The sequence below is a fragment of the Ctenopharyngodon idella genome, chromosome 17 (assembly GCF_019924925.1).
Source record: "Ctenopharyngodon idella isolate HZGC_01 chromosome 17, HZGC01, whole genome shotgun sequence".
NCBI lineage: Eukaryota > Metazoa > Chordata > Actinopteri > Cypriniformes > Xenocyprididae > Ctenopharyngodon > Ctenopharyngodon idella.
Genome location: NC_067236.1, coordinates 11,153,531 through 11,171,040, shown reverse-complemented (window position 1 = coordinate 11,171,040; position 17,510 = coordinate 11,153,531). Strand labels below are relative to the sequence as shown.

Below are 17,510 nucleotides of genomic sequence, written 5' to 3'. Positions count from 1 at the left end.
CTTTATCTCTCTCTCTCTCTCTCTCTCTCTATATATATATATATATATATATATATGCAAATTAATTTATATTAATTACATTTTGTTTAATTATATATGAAGGATTTCCAAAATGCTGGGGTAAAGTGTGAAGCTTTGTATCCATATGCAGGAAATAATATTACAAATGCTATTAAAAAACATTCGGAATATTGAGCATTTACAAAAATTTGCAGGCAAAAAAGATTTTGAAATGGGATTGTGTGCAAGAAATTGCCTTTTCTCATTTATATTCATATTTTTATTTGAGGTGTAAATTGTTCAAGTGTTCCCCAATGATCCAGCTTAACCTTCGTCATGACGCAGCTTATCCCTAACGTCATATTTCGTGCCGTCCTGTGTTACAGTTGCTTTCTTCTCATCCTGAAATATGTTTAGTTGTAGTATTCTCCTCTACTCTCCTCTACCCTGTATGTTACTCAAATATGAGCTAGTGACAAAATAGGCAAGAATTATACTATATTTGGTGCTACTGTGCATCCTAAATCAATGTTATGCTTCTCAGCTCAAGAGGATGCAATATAATCCTGAATAATATGACATTTTGATTATCACAGGAAGATAACAACATTCTGTGTTACTGCTTCATGCACTCCTGTATGTATCATTCATCTGTTATGCTTCTGGACTTGCTGCAGTACTCTCCATTTCACCCTCACTCAAGTGGTCTTAATTCTCTCAACGCCCCACTCCTCGCCGTATCTGGCAGAGGGCTTATCAGTCCCATAGCCTGTGTACGGTTTTAGATAGGCAGCACTCTACGCCTCTCATCTTGGTCTCAGTGCTGCATTTTCAGTGAAGAGGAAGAGCAGTCCCACTGAGTTAGTGCAGGGGAAGAGACGGCCACAAGGGAAATCACTGAATCTGCACGTCTGCAAAAGAGCTCAGTGATTCCCTGAGGAGCACTGTCAGACCTCGGAAAGCTAGCAAGAGTCCTAAAATCTAAATGTTTGCTAAAAAATCCTCCTGGTGCTGTGGTGTCATAGTTTTGAGGTAAGCCTGAATTCTACACAGTTTCTTTGAGGAGTTTGCATTTTTTTTTAGTGGTCTTTTCCTCGTATCAGAGCCGTGCCATCCATTTTGTTCGCTGCCCTGCAGCCAGGTTCCTGACCGGAACGGGCATAAGAGATGAACAGGGCAGGCAGTGTGTGATGAGGTACACCTGAAGGTAATGGTGCCTCGCCACCACTGCTGTTGAGCGCTAAGTGCATCTCTCCTCGGGCTGTTTGCATGCACAATGGGGCCCTGGGATGGCAAGCCACTGGAGGAAGCCACCACCCCATGTGCCCCAGACCTGGAGGGGAGCAAGAAGGTCTATATTACCTGAAGAAATCTATCCTTTATCATTCCCATTCATCTTAATGTCAGATGATAAATGTAGTAGGACTCCCTGGAAGTATGCGATTTGAAATCTGCCATATTTGCTTGCAGGTTGTCAGTTCCGGACACAGTTTCTTTTTTTTTTTTCTTTTTTTTTTTTCTAGAGTTGTAAAATGCCTCTTAAACAAAATTGGGCACTGGTAGAACATCTACTCATTACATCCTATAATGAATGTGAATATATATATATATATATATATATATATATATATAATATGCTGCTTGTAAATAAAAAATAAATAATGGCCCTCATTATTGGGTTTAGTTATGGCATAGAAGTGTTTGTTAAAGAGTCATAAGCCATATACCACATGCGGTGAATCACAACATTGTAAACTTTGATTTGAAGTAACAAATATTTTAAAATAGGACAAAAAGACAAAGGTACAAGACTGTGTACTTAACAGCTGTATTGAATCTAATTGAAAATGATGGAGGAATTTAAAACTATTCATTTAAAGATTGGAGTGCACGGTTCTTTTGGCGCGATTGGGCATCATGGCTAATGTAGTTTATCACCTGGAATTCAGCTGTTAAACATGATTATTTCTAAGAAATTAATAAATAAAATGAGCAGAAATTATGCATGTTGATGGCTTCAAAATACCATAGATTAACAACCTCACAGTAGGTTTGTCTTTAAAGGTTTATAATTATTGTTAAAAATCATTGCTTCTATGGAGAAAATGAATGGTATTTTTACATCCGGAAGTCGACTGTTGCAGTCTAAACTATATATGGGGTTTTGTGTCCAACATAAAACATAAAAACTATCAAATTCAAGCAAAGTACAATTTATGGATCATTTTCTGCTCATAAATTCTGTGTTTGATGACTGATATTCAGGCGGTTTGTTGTTTTAATTGTTTAAGCAAGCACGTGTTGAGTTGTGTCGGTGCATGCAGAGGGCAGTTTTTTTGGCTGTGAAAACCCTAATGCATTTTGAATGTTCTGTGCTGCTTTTGCCTCCCAGTCTTCATTGTAGAAAGATAGGAAGATTTTTGCTGGCAGCCTCATTTTGAATAAATGAACTTGTGCCGCTTCTCATCTCATCTCCGGCTTTTGCTGACTCCCTTACCTTGAGTGTAAATAAGGAAAGATTTTTAATGAATTATCTACTTTTTTCCACTTTAAAGCAGTCTTGCCATCTCTGCTTTTGGGATGTTAATGACAGTAAACATGAAATATGACTATTTCCAGGCATATCCTAAGCAGAGGGTATCTCATAATGCAGTATGCTGTCGGAAAGTGTACTACAGGAACATTTATTATTTAAAATTTCAAAACTTACCGGTAACTGCACATCTCAGTTCTGTGAGACAGTACAAACAAAACATCATACAGTTTTAATATGAAAGGATGAAGTGTGAAGACCATCATGTGTAATTGTTTGAAACAGTCACACATTTTTCCTTTTTCCCTTTTTTTTTTTTTTTTAATTGACCCAGTCAAAGCATGTAAATACATATGCTACCAATCAGCTACCCCCCCACTGCTACCAATAGTTCAAAGTTTGGCTGTTTAGCAGGAGCTCTTTAGCCCCTGCTGTTTGATGCCGTAACTACACCATCTGGTCCCATAAACGTCCTTCTCTGTTGACGTCCATTCAGAATTATTCCCAGCAGCAAATTCTGGCAGATTTTACTTGTTTCCCATGACATATTACAAGATCTCATGTCTTGTCATCTTGTTTAAATTAAAGCTGCATTTGGGTTCCGATACATGGATATTTCACCACACAAATAATTTTTATTTCATTTTTTTATTATTTTATTTATTTTTTTTATTTATTTTTTTATTTTAGCAGGACTAACCAGTGAATTGACCAAATATGACACACAACCAGACATATTGTTCTTTAGTCTAGCACTGCGAATTGTGACCAAACACACTCACCATGTGTCCTAATTACCACAGTTTTATGTATGACTCTATTCCTGAATCTTTCTCTTAGTCAAATTAGCACCAGGGTCATCTTAGATGGATTTCTATCTAAGATATCCCTGTCCAAGATTTCACCAACTCTTTGTTTTAGCTCTTCCATTACTGAACCAGTTCCCATAGATCCCACAGACAGTGAGTGGGCTAGAGAAAGATACGCCCAGGGCTGCTTTATGATAGACTGAGGGGGCTGCAGGCTATTTATAGCTCTCTTTATGGGCGCATTCTGTCTGCATTTGACACACTGGGCCCGTCGTCACAGAACTCCCATCAGTGTTCTGGCTCAGGCGCTTCGTGGCACTGATCCACTTAATGCTGGCAGGGGCAGAAATCTCAGACTTGACAAATGTATGAGGATGAACGAAAAATGTTTTTAATACTTCAAAAAAAGAGTACCTTCATTTTTCATGGTTATTATTTTGTTTTTTGTAATACACTTATGTTATGACATTGCCAAATACTTTATAGGGATAGATAGTTCACCCAAAAATGAAAATTCTGTCATCATTTACTCACCCGCATGCCATTTTTCTTTATTTTGAGGAATACAAAAAAAGATATTTGATGAATGTAAAAGTCAGTGGGGTCCAATAGTTTCAAGCTCCATAAAGGCAGCATGAAAGAGCTCCATACAGGAGGTTTGTTTTTATTGATATGTCACGATATTTCATTTGAGAATCTTTGATTTGATTTGCTAGTGAATATCCACTTAAATTTACTGTAGGTTTTCATCACACAAAGTAACTGAATCACTTCAGAAGATTGGAGTTGCATGGATTAAGTTTACACCACCTTTATGTCCTTTTCGGAGCTTGAAACTTTTGGACCCTGTTGAATTTCAGTGTATGGACAAAACCAGTTGAAATATTCTTCAAAATGTCTTCTTTTGTGTTGAAACTGTTTTTGTCCATATATTGAAAATCAGTGGGATCCAAAACAATTACATTGGACCCCATTGACTTTCCTTGAATGGACAAAACAACAGAATACAGAGAGTCATACAGGTTTGGAACAACATTCGGGAGAGTAAATAAGGACAGAAATTTCATTAAGAGGTGAACTAGCCCTTTAAAGTGAAATCCTGAGTTACATTTACTGTAATTTGAAAACTTCCTTTCCTTCCTTTACTCGGAAACAAAATTTTCCTCTGTATTATATGGCTTGAGGTCTGAAGGACTGTCATTTCCACTGTTTTATGACTATTTATGGAGGCACTTTGGTTGTGAAGACAGTGGGCTGCCGTCAAATTGTTTTCACTTTCCACCCCCAACATATCGCTTGAGTCATGATCTCTACTAACACAGAAATAAATAATAAAACAGTTTTTTGATTTATTTGCTACTTTTTTTATTTCACGCCGTCCCAAAGTCTTGAATTTATACATAAAAATGAAAGAAGTCAAAAGTACAATAAGTCTTAAGGAATTGTCTGGGTCATCTTTTCTTACGTGTTGTACTGAATTGCTGCCACATAATGCACAACCAATTATTCAGTTCCCATTTTTCCCCTCTGAAAGTAGAAATTCCTATTTGTGCGCTGTCAGCTATAGCCCACCTCAATACATGCAGACGTACAGGGCTAAGCACTTTTCTTTAGCTGCCTTATTTCCTGTTCGAGCTCACAAAGAAAGCCGGCGTATCTAAGCCCCATGAGTTCCAATACGCCGTTATTCCTAACCAACATCCAATACGTGTGTAAACAAATCTGCCCACCCTCTATCCTCAGCAAAGCATGAAATGGATTTCATTCTGCCACGTCCAAAGGTTACGACTCTGTTGGGCTTTAAACCACATCCTTTTCTTTGCGAAAGGAAAACCGAGGACTACACTCTTAAAAATAGATTCTTTATTGGCATCTGTGGTTCCATGTAGAACCTTTCCACTGCACAAAAGTTTCTTTATAGTTGAAAAAGGTTCAAGAGAAAAAAAAAAAGGTTCCTCGGAAAAAAGTGGTTCTTTTAAAAACTGTCCACTAAAAGGTTCTTTGGTGAACCCCAAATGGTTCTTCTTTGGCATCACTGCGAAAATCCTTATTTTTAAGAGTGTAGGCGAAGCAGTGCACAGTCTTTAAAATTGCAGAGCTGAAAAATGCTTTTAATTAGTGAGAGAGGGGCTAATAGTTGGGGTGAGGAAGAAGTTGCTACTTGCAAGAGGAAGGCGGAGCTTTGATCTTTGTAGCTGGACTCAAGCTGAGTAGCTCCCGCCTCTGAGGTTCTTGAGCAGCAGGGATGATAAAGGGGGGTTCTGTTGTAATGTAGGTCATCTACACAGTAAGTCTCACTCAGGACTCAGTAAGGCCAAGCCAGGCCTGAATGGGCAATTTGCTCCACTTGTCTGGCTGGTTGGCAGATAGAGTGTACACAGAGGGAGCTACAGAATCTCTCTCCCTCTCCTCTATGCCCGGCTGAGCTCCTTGTGCAGCGTTCTTTCCCTCCTTTCTCCATGCTTTCTTCTGGGTTATACTGTATTTGTGTGAGTGTTGATGTAAAAATGTAAGTTAATTGCTATTTGAGATGTACACTATTGATTTGTTTACCATGAAAAATGTTTGTTTGCCATATTAAATTTGAATGAGGCAATTAAGTAAGACAATAATAGACTGGGTTCATGTTGTTTTAAAAAGTGGCATTTATGTATTTAATATATTTACTGTTTTGATAGTCTGTAGACTTATTCAGGCTGTAAATGAAAATGAACGCAAATGAAAATTTTCATTAATTACTCATAGGGCTGTGACGGTAGGCATGACAACCGTGCCACCGTGGTGGTGAAGTTGCCACCGCGGTCGTGGAGTGTCACCGGCGGTAATATTTTATCAAAAATATCTTAATTTGTTCATCTTTGTTCCGAAGATTAACGAAGGTCTTGTGGGTTTGGAACGACATGAGGGTGAATTATTAATGACAGAAATTTCAGACATACTCCAGCTTTGTGTGTTAAATTTTGAATTGACAAATTTACAAGAATGAATCAATAGAAAATTTGTTTTGAAAATAATTTTTCTATGTTCTGCAGCCATACTGTTTAACACTGTGTGATATGAAACGCTTTTGGTTATTTTGAAAAATGGCGACTTGTATTAGAGAAATAAAGAAAAATAGGTCACCACCCCACCACAGCAGCTAAAAAAATCATGTAAACTGTTAAAATGGGCCACTTATATAAAAAAAAAAATTTAAATACCTGTATAAACCTGTAGTATTTACATGTTATTATCGGAGTATGACCAAGACCGACCACGTCAAATAAACTTCCAAGCTGTCAGATGACAGAACTCTTTCGTCCTCTGTGGATTAATTGCCATCCAAATTCATGACATACAGATTTTGTTTTACAGACATCCTGCTGAGAAATAATTACCATCCAAATAGAGCTTATGCCATGTATTGATCTGGAGATCAGATCTGTGGTAGAGTATTTGCTCATTTCCAAGTCAAATCTTGAACATAAACAGTAGCATCACAGTTAGAAATGTTCATTTAAACAACTTCAGCAGCACATTTAGTTGCTATTTTTTAATATTAAATTTATCACACAGTGATATGATGGAACTTGACATGAACTGGAGATGGTTCTTCTGTATCCCTGCCCCAAGTTATTACATGTAGTGTCGGGGAGAAAGTTGGCCAGGCAAAGTACCTCTAATTTATTTATTTTTTTTTTTTTTAAATGAATATCATGTTGCAGTATAATCAGATAATGGAAGTATTTTGATAATACTGGACTAAGAGTGAACAATACTTCTACAGCATTTATTAATCTTTGTTAATGTTAATTCAACATTTACTGATACATTATTAAAATCAAATGTTGTATTTGTTAACATTAGTTAATGCGCTGTGAACTAACATGAACAAACAATGAACTGCTAGATTTTTATTAACATAAACAAAGATTAATAAATACTGTAACAAATGTATTTCTCATTGTTAGTTTATGTTAGTTAATACATTAACTAATGTTTTAATTTTAACAGTTGTATATTAATTATACTATAAAAAAAAAACACTGTTCAATGTTGACTTTTTAACTCATCAACAATATTATAATTTTCTCTTTTTTTTATATCATTATTTACCGTGTTTGAGGATATATAAGCCAATGTACTTCACCAGAAACAGACAAGGAGGAGGAGACAAACCACTTGTAGAAAAATAAGTGGGAAAATCGCCACACTCATGGCGTCTGACTATAAGAATGGAAGTTTAAAGAACATTGCCTTTTTTTCCTAGAATGCAAACATACATAAGGACCTGCTGAAAATACAGTTTTTAGTCTAATTTGAGCTAAAACAGCAAAATCTATGTTATTGAGTTCAGTGTTTTTTTTATTTGCCAATTTGTTTGAACTAAGAAAAACACTCTGCTTTAAACCACTAGTTTATGATTCTCTTTTTAAGCTGCTCTTATTTTTGTTTCTCTCTCTCTTTGTTTCATGTCAGATACGATGGACCAAGACAGCAGGCAGTGCTACTGACCGCTTCCAGGACTCCAGCGTATTCAACGAGACACTGCGCATAACCCGCATCCAGAGGCACCAGGGCGGCCGTTATTACTGTAAGGCTGAGAACGGACTCGGCACTCCCGCCATCAAATCCATCCGAGTGGATGTCTACTGTGAGTTAACAAGCTCATCCACCCGTCGGCAGAAAACCACACACTTGACACGCGTTCTTGCAAGTCAATGATGGCTTGGTATTAGCCTTTGCTTACTGTGCCTGCATCTTTCTTTAGCTTTTCAGACACATACTCAACCTTGATTCAGCTCTTCACTTAAATCCTTAAGTTACAAATCACATAATCAGTTGGAAAGACACACTTATAAGCAAAAGTGTTTGCTGTATTACCCTCTGGGTTCACTGTTGATTTTATAATGCAACCTCATATTTTATAAACTAAAAAAAAAAAAAAAATGGAAAAGTGCTGTCCTTCTGTTTGTAGCATTGCAACAAATGCTATATTAAATTATATATTTATTTATGTAATATTATTAATTATAATTGAGTATTTTTAATTGAGTACTCTTATTGAAATTGTTTATATATATATATATATATATATATATATATATATATATATAAAAGGTTATATTAACTTTAAGCTTGTCAAAAGAACATTTATTTTTAAAGTTGCACTTCTCTTTCCTTTTTTCATGATTATGAAAAAATGCAGGAAAAAAACGGGGGATTTTTTTTTTATCCTTTGCTTGTTAAGCTCTTACGAGCGCCCATTATTCAAAACCATTTCTCTGAAAAAAAATAAATAAATAAATAAATGTTAGGCACAGTAATCTAAATAATTTATCATGGCTGGATGACCTTCCAGCATTGTTTATAATGGGCCAGAACGTTTTCTAAGCGTTAATGCGTCTCTCACTAGCTGCTTTATGCAGCTCGGAGTGAGACAGTAGCACAAATTCCAAGCATATTTTACATGCCTACTTTGGCACAATATTCGCTAACAAAACAGGGTGTTATAGTGACTAAATCTCAGCCTTTTAAGGAGCTAGCCATTACCTACAACCTTTGTGCCCTTGAGCAATGGATGTCCCTAAAATAAGTGTACAGTAGGTCTGCTTACAAAAGCAGCTGCTTTCAAAATATTATATCCACTTATGGTGTCTGTCATTTAATGATACAGACACAATAACAAAATATGTTAATGACTGGACTAGGGATGCACCGATACCATTTTTTAAGGACCGAGTACGAGTACCGATGCTTTTTTTTTCTGGTACTCACTGATACCGATACTGATTTTTATATAACAACAATTATATATATTGGTAATTATGCCCTTTGAAGGTTATTGGACACTGTCATATTTTTGTTCTTTTTTTTTTTTTTTTTTTGTTCTTTTACAAACAAATTATAAACAATACAACAAATACTATAGAGATGCTTGTTTTTCAGATACAGTAGGTTTATTTACCATGTATACATTTATTTAACGTCTTTTGTTGTTTTATTAACATTAATGACAAATATAGACTACAGTCCCTTTAAGACCAAATCCATGGATACTGACACATATCCTGTTTTCACCCAAATGTTTACGTCGACTTAAGCCAAAGCTGACTGTATTTACATGAGATACTCCACACGATGGACATTTTGACAACTATGTGTGCATTTGACCATTCAGGCGGCAGGAGAACTGATCGCACGCTGTCTGAGAGAACTGGGATCGCGCGCAAGAAAGAGAGAGAGCGCGCACGCGAGAGAGAGCGCTTCTGGTCTGTGTCATTCAGCGCGATTCCGCCTATCCCGCCTTCACTAATCGATAACGAATTGTGATTGAAAGCATGCAGTTCTCAATGTGTGGATTGTCACCATTTATTTTGAAGTATTTCCACACACCTGGGGCTGACATTGTTTCTGCTGCTGCCGCCGGTGTCTCTGTGCACGGAAAATTCTGTCAGTTACATCACGTGAGGTATCGGTCTTTGGTATCGGGGGTATTTTTATGAGTACGAGTACAAGTACATGAGATTGGTATCACTCCTAGACTACACAATGATACAAGGAAGTGCTTAAAGGGGTCTTGAACTACATTATTTTATTATTTTGTAATGTTTCCTGGGGTGCACTTATAATGTTAGTATGGTTTTTACATAAAAAATTTTCATAATTTAGAAATAAAAGGCATTTTTCCTACCCTGATGTAGCCCTCTGATTTGAACGCTCCGTTTTAAGGGGCATATCTGCTGTGAGACTTCATTGTAAACGTCCACTGCTGTGATTGGCTAACATCTTTGCATATGAAAATAGCTAAGTATTACATGTGGAACTCTCGAAAACTTTTAGCACATTTTTATTATTACAGTTCTCAAGGTTTACTAATCGTGGAAAGTGTTATAGCATTATATTGAGATCGTGGCTTGAAAGGTTGCAGTGATGAGCATGTAGACGATCACAGACATGTTGAGTGCATGAATGCAGTGATCTCACAGTAACCTGATTTCTGCACACTAACGAATGCTTTCATCACAATAATGTAAATAAGAGATTGGTTGATTCTAATGGGAGTTTTGGCGAGAGTCCAGAACTCAGTCACTGAAAACCTTGCGCTGTTTTGATTGACAGCTCTAGAGATTGTGAAGGAAGCGTTCTTTGAATGCTGGCTATATATAATTTAATCGCAGTTCAAATAACAGATTATTTTCATCTTACTAAGAGAAAAAATGTGAAGTTGACCAGTAGTCACTGATTTACTGACAATAAACGATTTTGAGACAAAGAACATCTGACTGTACATGAATCATTACATATCAGGAATCACTGGTCACTGGTGATTTTGGTTAGACATATACACATAATCCGTACATATAAAATGATCTGTAACAAAGCAATAAGTGACACAGTAAAAATACACAGCATCGTTTTTTAACTTAAGGCTCTCTGCAAATCCAATGAACACTGGAAAAATATCAAGCTACTGTGTTTTTCCACAACCTGGAACTGCGCAACATTTTGCACTCTTCAAAGGCAAGTTTATTGCTTAATAGCTCAATCCATTGTTAGCGTCACTACTACCTACTACTACTACCTACTACTGTCATGTGCAAATCAGTGGGCGGGGCTACAATAGTAACGATGTAGAAGTAGGTGTTGATCTTCTTCTGCAGAGGCAGTCTTTGACCTATCTATGATGTAATAAATAGGCACATTCCACAACCAGTCTTAATCTGGGTTTTGTTTAAATGAAAACTGTTTTTGGACTAACAAGGAAGCATTCTGTTCTGAAACTTACAGTATATTCTTGTAGTATGATGACCTGTCATATGTCAAAAGCTCAAGGGAAATTTATTTCTTAATTCAAGACCCCTTTAAGGAAAGGAAAGGAAATATTAGTATATTATTATAATATGTTTATAAAATATATAATGTATTATAATATTTATATGATATATTTATATAAATATACACCACTGTTCTAAAGTTTGGGATCAGTAATTTTAAATTTTGAATTGTAATAATATTATACAAAATTACTGCATTTCTAATGAAATAAATGCATCCTTTGTTGCATAAGAGCCTTTATTCAAAAATATTAATAAATATCTTACTGATCCCAAACTTTTAAGTGGTAGTATACAATTTATATACTGTTTATAATATATTGTGGTTAAATTACAGTAAAAGAAACCATTTGAAGTCTTAGCTACATGATTTTATATTTTAACAACAGAAGAAAAACATGCTAAACTACTGAGAAAACAGCAAAAAATATGTTTAGGTGCCAATATTAAAGTGTATCCTAGTGATATATGGAAACCTTAAATGTGTTTCATTACTGCATTATGTTTGAAATGGATTACGTCTGATATGGTCGAGCTTATATTATCAGGGCTCTAATGGAGCATGTGTTATTTCACGTATTTCTTGTCTAGCACATTTCTTTGGCCATCAAAAGCTAGGCAGTGAGGTTTTTTTATGTGACTCATCATAAGAGCATATCTCATCTAGGTCTCTTTCAAAGAGTTTTGCACTCATACACGTCATCATTCTAAGTCTGTGAACACTTTTATTTTCTAAGATTTGCTACATGGCCTCATTATCGACTTAAAGGCACTTCTCATTGAAGTTTTGGCAACCGTAGACTTTGTTGAAATCAAATGCATGCCTTTGAATATGTGACGAAATGCATAAAATTAGAGGTTTAATGAATGAGTGAAATGAAAATGAGGATTTTTCTTCAAAGAGACATCATTGTCAGTAAGCTAGCTCCCGAATTTTTCCAAGTTTCAAAGGTTTACTCCTCTGCTATCGGAACCATCAAAAGCTATCGCAACCTGTCAAAAAACGAGTTGTGTGTTGCCTCTGTTCCCTACAGACACGGAGGAGCCATAGATGTTGTAAAGTGATTTACGGTAGCACAGAGAGATGAATAGAAGGAGCGATGGACGATGGCAGGCAGCATTGCCGTGGGGAGACAATGAGGAGCAAGTCATTACCCTTGAATTAGAGAACAGGCCTCAGCTTGTCATTTTTATTCCAGCTTCACGGTGGACTATTCGCTGGTGGGCACTCGCTTTTATCGATCAGAGACATGCTACTCCTGATGCAGTGATCAAAGTCTAGACACACGTCATTGATAAAGAACAGCCAACACATATGCCGATAAACAACTGAGTACTTTGACTTGGAGTGCCCGTGTTGTCTCTAAGTGTGGCAGCACTCACTAGTCATTAGCTTAAAGCAGTCAAGATAGACAATAGCGATATTGATTACATTCAGGTCTGGTAGGTGGGGGGGCATCCCCCTCGGTTGAAATCGCATTCAGGGGAGTTGAAGAATGTTTCAGATGTTTTTGACTTTCACTGTGTGAATTTGTGCTTCAGTATTATAGATATATAATGGCATGCATGGAATGAGTCCTACCAATGCTGTCTGTCAAATTGTTATCTGGCAGGTTGATTCATGTTTAAAAGCAGGAGAAAGAAAGATCTCGAAAGGCACGGTTTACCGATAGCTCAGAGTTCTACGCAGAGTCGAGGAAGGTTTTTGCTTTGAGGACAGTCTGTAAAAGCACATGGCTCCTTACTCAAGCACTCTAATTATTGTAGCTATTGAAAAAAAATTACAGTTGTAAAAATACTCTCAATTCAAGAGCCAAAATAAAGGCGCCTGAGTGGTCCATCATTTGAGACATTATTCTTGCTGTTAATGCTTGTATGTTTTTGTACCTCACTTACAACCTCTAGCTCAAACAGTAGAGCATGGTAGCAACGCCAAGGTTCGATTCCCAGATAATGTATGAACTGAAAAAATATGTACTGTGGTATGTACTTCTGTTTTCAATTTTTTTCCTGAACTAAACTAAACTAAAATATTAACAAAAATGTAATGATACTAACGCAAAGCTTTGCTTTCATCAGAAACTGGTGCATAATATGATTATCATTTAAATACTGTATATGCCATTGTTAATTTATCTTTGTTCATTATACATTAACTATTTTTAATTTATAAAACTTGAAATGTTAAAAATGTATTATATTTAGAATTGAACACAGATTATTGATGTTGGTTAATAATGTACTGTTCATTGTTATTTGTAAAATGTTAGATATTGCATTAACGGGATAGTTCACCCAAAAATGAAAATTTGATATTTATCTGCTTACCCCCAGGGCATCCAAGATGTAGGTGACTTTGTTTCTTCAGTAGAACACAAATGATGATTTTTAACTCCAACCGTTGCGGTCTGTCAGTCGTATAATGCTTGTCAATGGTAACTCCATCTATAAGAGTCAAAAAAACATGCACAGACAAATCCAAATTAAACCCTGCGGCTCGTGACGACACATTGATGTACACGAAACGATCGGTTTGTGCGAGAAACCAAACAGTATTCATATCATTTTTCACCTCTAAAACACCACTGTAAGTGATGTCTCGCGCTTATACTTCAATGAGTGCGAGACATCACTTCCGTCATCAGAACGCGAGTTCAGACCTCACCAACCGGATGCGCAAGGCTGTTGGACATAGTGGTGTTTTAGAGGTGAAAAATTGCCGATCGTTTTGTGTCTTAGGACATCAGTGTGTCGTCACGAGCCGCAGGGTTTAATTTGGATTTGTCTGTGCATGTTTTTTTGACTCTTATAGATGGAGTTACCATTGACAAGCATTATACGACTGACAGACCGCAACGGTTGGAGTTAAAAATCATAATTTGTGTTCTACTGAAGAAACAAAGTCACCTACATCTTGGATGCCCTGGGGGTAAGCAGATAAACATCAAATTTTCATTTTTGGGTAAACTATCCCTTTAACTAATGTTAACATTTAGAAATTTATTGTAAAGTGTTACCAGACTGCATCGGATCTCAATAACATACACTCATTTTAACTGGTGTTTAATGAGTTAAGTATTAAAAATGTGCAAAGTAATTTATGTCTATATTGGACCGTAATAAATAGGCTACTGTATGAGTTGCGCTCCAGTAAATTTCAATTCTTTTATGGGCTTCTTTCTTAATTTAGGTCGTTTTTGGCTCATTAAACAATTCGACAAATTATGCCTTCAATCTCTGAGCAGCTTGGAAAGAAACGGGGAAAAATCAGCTATATCACAGTATAATGTTAGAATTATTCCACATTATTGAGGTATATTTAGCAACAACTTAATGCTAGTAGTGGTACACAAATGTTCCTGGTATCTGTAACACTGTGACATATGTATTTGAATTGAGCGTGACTTTTTTGAATATGAATGCATAAAGTAGGATATAAATAAACCTAAATATGGATGTTTTTGTATACCTGTAACCTAGTTTTCTGTTTATTTACGTTGTCATTTCCATACTTCTGTCCTACATGTCTGTGCATACTGAAGCCTTTTTTCAAAGATACCTAGCTAGGTTTCTAGATGGCTATTTCTGTGTACCACCATCTCTACAGAAGTCTCATGGCAGTTTTTCAGGGTGATTTAAGCAATGCTAGATAGCGTGACCAACCCATCTGTTTACATTTCAGATTTAGATGACCCAATCGTGACGGTCCATCAGAGTATAGGAGAGGCAAAGGAGCAGTTCTACTATGAGAAGACAGTGTTCCTGCGGTGTGCTGCCAATTCAAACCCTCCGGTGCGGTACAGCTGGAAACGGGGGAGGGAGTTCTTGTCCCAAGGTTCGGACAAGGGTGTGGAGATCTATGAGCCTTTCTTCACACAGGTAAGACATTGGCTCAGTCATACAGTATTCAAAGCAGTAATGTCAGTTTATGGTATATGTGTGCATATACTGTACACTACCGTTCAAAGGTATGGGATCAGTAAGATTTTTTTTTTTTTTTTAAATAAATTAATACTTTTATTCAGCAATGACGCATTTAATTAATCAAAAAAAAATAAAAAACATTTATAATGTTATAAAGATTTCTATTTCAAGTAAATGTTGCTTTTAAACTCTATTCATCAAAAAATCCTGAAAAAAATTTATTAAATGTTCCACAAAAATATTAAGCAACTGTTTTCATCATTGATAATTAGAAGAAATGTTTCTTAAGTGGTAGTGTAACTGCATCAGGAGTATTAATAATGGTCAAGACTAGTAGTGTCGCTAGGTTAACTGGGCCCCCTGTAGAAATCGCGGGGGCCCTCAGGTGATCGTTATGGGTCCTCCAGTGCCTCTGGGCCCCCTGTACACAGTCCCTCTTTTCCCTGCACTAGCGATGCCCTTGGTCATGACAAGCTGGAGCAATGAAATTCAGTGAATTCAATGTAATTTATTAAAATCCCCCTGTAGTAATTTTATCCCTTAAGGGTGCGTTCACACTTGTAGTTCAGTTCGTTTGGTTCATTTGGTGCGGACCAAAAAAGAAAAAAAAAAACATTTAGTCCTGGTCCGATTAGCGTTCAGATTGGCAATTTTATCACCGAACCAAAAGATACCGAACCTAAAGGCACAGGGATACATTCACAACCTGATTGGTCAGATTTTATGACGTATTGCCTAATTTGAGACTGAACTTACTGAACATCCAAAACAATGCTGTGTGCTGAGGAAAATGCGCTCGTTGTGTGTGCGTAGCCTGCATATGATGGTATTTTGGCCAGCTGGGAACTCGTGAAGAGCTTATAAAATGTGTAAAGGAGTCAAAACAGCGACGGGAATCCATCTGTCACACACACAAACGATCTGCTGCGTGGAGACGCGCATCTGATACCTGTGATGGGCAAACTCACGACTATGACGAGAGAAAACCGATATGCATGAGGATTCTGTCCTTTTTAGGGTCTCATCTACCTGTTTTTGGTTCGTTTAAATGTCTTTGGTCCGTGTTGCATTCATATATCATTCGAACCGCACAAGAGTTCATTTGGAAGCGGAACGAGACCCATCTTTTCAGCGGTCTAGGTCCGCTTGTTTGGTGGGCACCAGGGTTCGGATGGCAACGTTCACACATGCTCAAATGGACCGCACTAACAGAGCATTCGCACCAGGGTTCGCTTTAATCGAACCAAACGTGACAAGTGTGAACGCACCCTAAAACTCATCTTTGATCACCAAAATGACATATTTAAAAAAAAATTCCTTTTGAAAAAAAATTCTTCGTGCCTTAAAATAGCTTGAATGTAACTTTACACCCTTGCCTCATTTAATATACGTTGATCAATGAATATGCAAATTAGCCCCGCCTCCACCCGCTCATGCCAGCTCAGAGATCCACTTGGTCAACTTACTGAGGTAAACTCTCTTTCTTTCACTGCAGTTTTAAGGAGAAAATACTCAGCAATGGTGTTGACATATGAATTGCGCATGGTTTGTCTTAAAGCATATTAAAAACACCACATAGACATATAAACAACTCTAAAAACTTGATTTTCACCACAGGAAGTCTTTGATTAAATAACAATGTCACAGATTTTGGAGAATCCAGTGAATTAAATACTTTGAAAGTTACTTCATCTAATTTATTATTATTTTTATTTGTAACTTGGTCAATGCAAAATTGCTGATATTCACTTTGCACTTCAGTTAAATGAAATGATATTTATTTGTTTGTAACATAAAAAACAAATTAAATGGTGTGCATCAATGCTGACATTTAATACTAGATAACTTTAATATAAGATAGCTTTATGAAAGCCTGGCTTGCTTGAAAACATTTGATGAACTTCATTGCTCTTGCATGAAAGTTGTCGCAGCTATCAAAAGAGGGAGCGTCAGTTTGACATTGTGAGTGTTATCTGGTCCAGAAGGACGCACATCAGATCTGACAGTTAAAAAATAAAAATGCTTTTAGAACGCAGCTTTGTCATATCCGATATGGCACAGTGATTGGCCCAGAGTGGATCTGTCCTGGTAATTAGTCATAAGATGCAGAGTATTTCTGGACCTTTTTTGCTCTTCTTATTCCCCACAGAGAATCATTCATGCAACATTAGACTGTGCACTTAGAGGAGATACTGCATGTTATTTTCAATAGAGCCTTCTTAATCTTTCAGCCCCTTCAGAACTATATGAAACTAATGCACTGCAGCTTTTTGTCAATGTCTCAGATTAGAAAGCAGATCAAAAGCCAAGAATCTTCAGAAGGTTTTTGTATCAAACACTGCCACGATTTATGACTGATCGACTTAAATGTCTTAGTAGAAATTGACCTCTTCTGAAGATGATAAAAAAAAAAACAAGTGAATCATT

General features: G+C 36.7%; 1 protein-coding gene across 2 annotated transcripts in view; it reads left to right on the top strand.

Annotated features, from left to right (window-relative positions):
- mdga2a (MAM domain containing glycosylphosphatidylinositol anchor 2a) overlaps positions 1-17,510 on the top strand; it is a 157,638-nt gene that overhangs the window by 50,128 nt on the left and 90,000 nt on the right. For both annotated transcript variants that reach the window (XM_051868285.1, XM_051868286.1), the window contains exons 3-4: positions 7,801-7,975; positions 14,842-15,038. In XM_051868285.1, the coding sequence (XP_051724245.1) occupies positions 7,801-7,975; positions 14,842-15,038 (372 nt within the window). The remainder of the gene's footprint in view (positions 1-7,800; positions 7,976-14,841; positions 15,039-17,510) is intronic.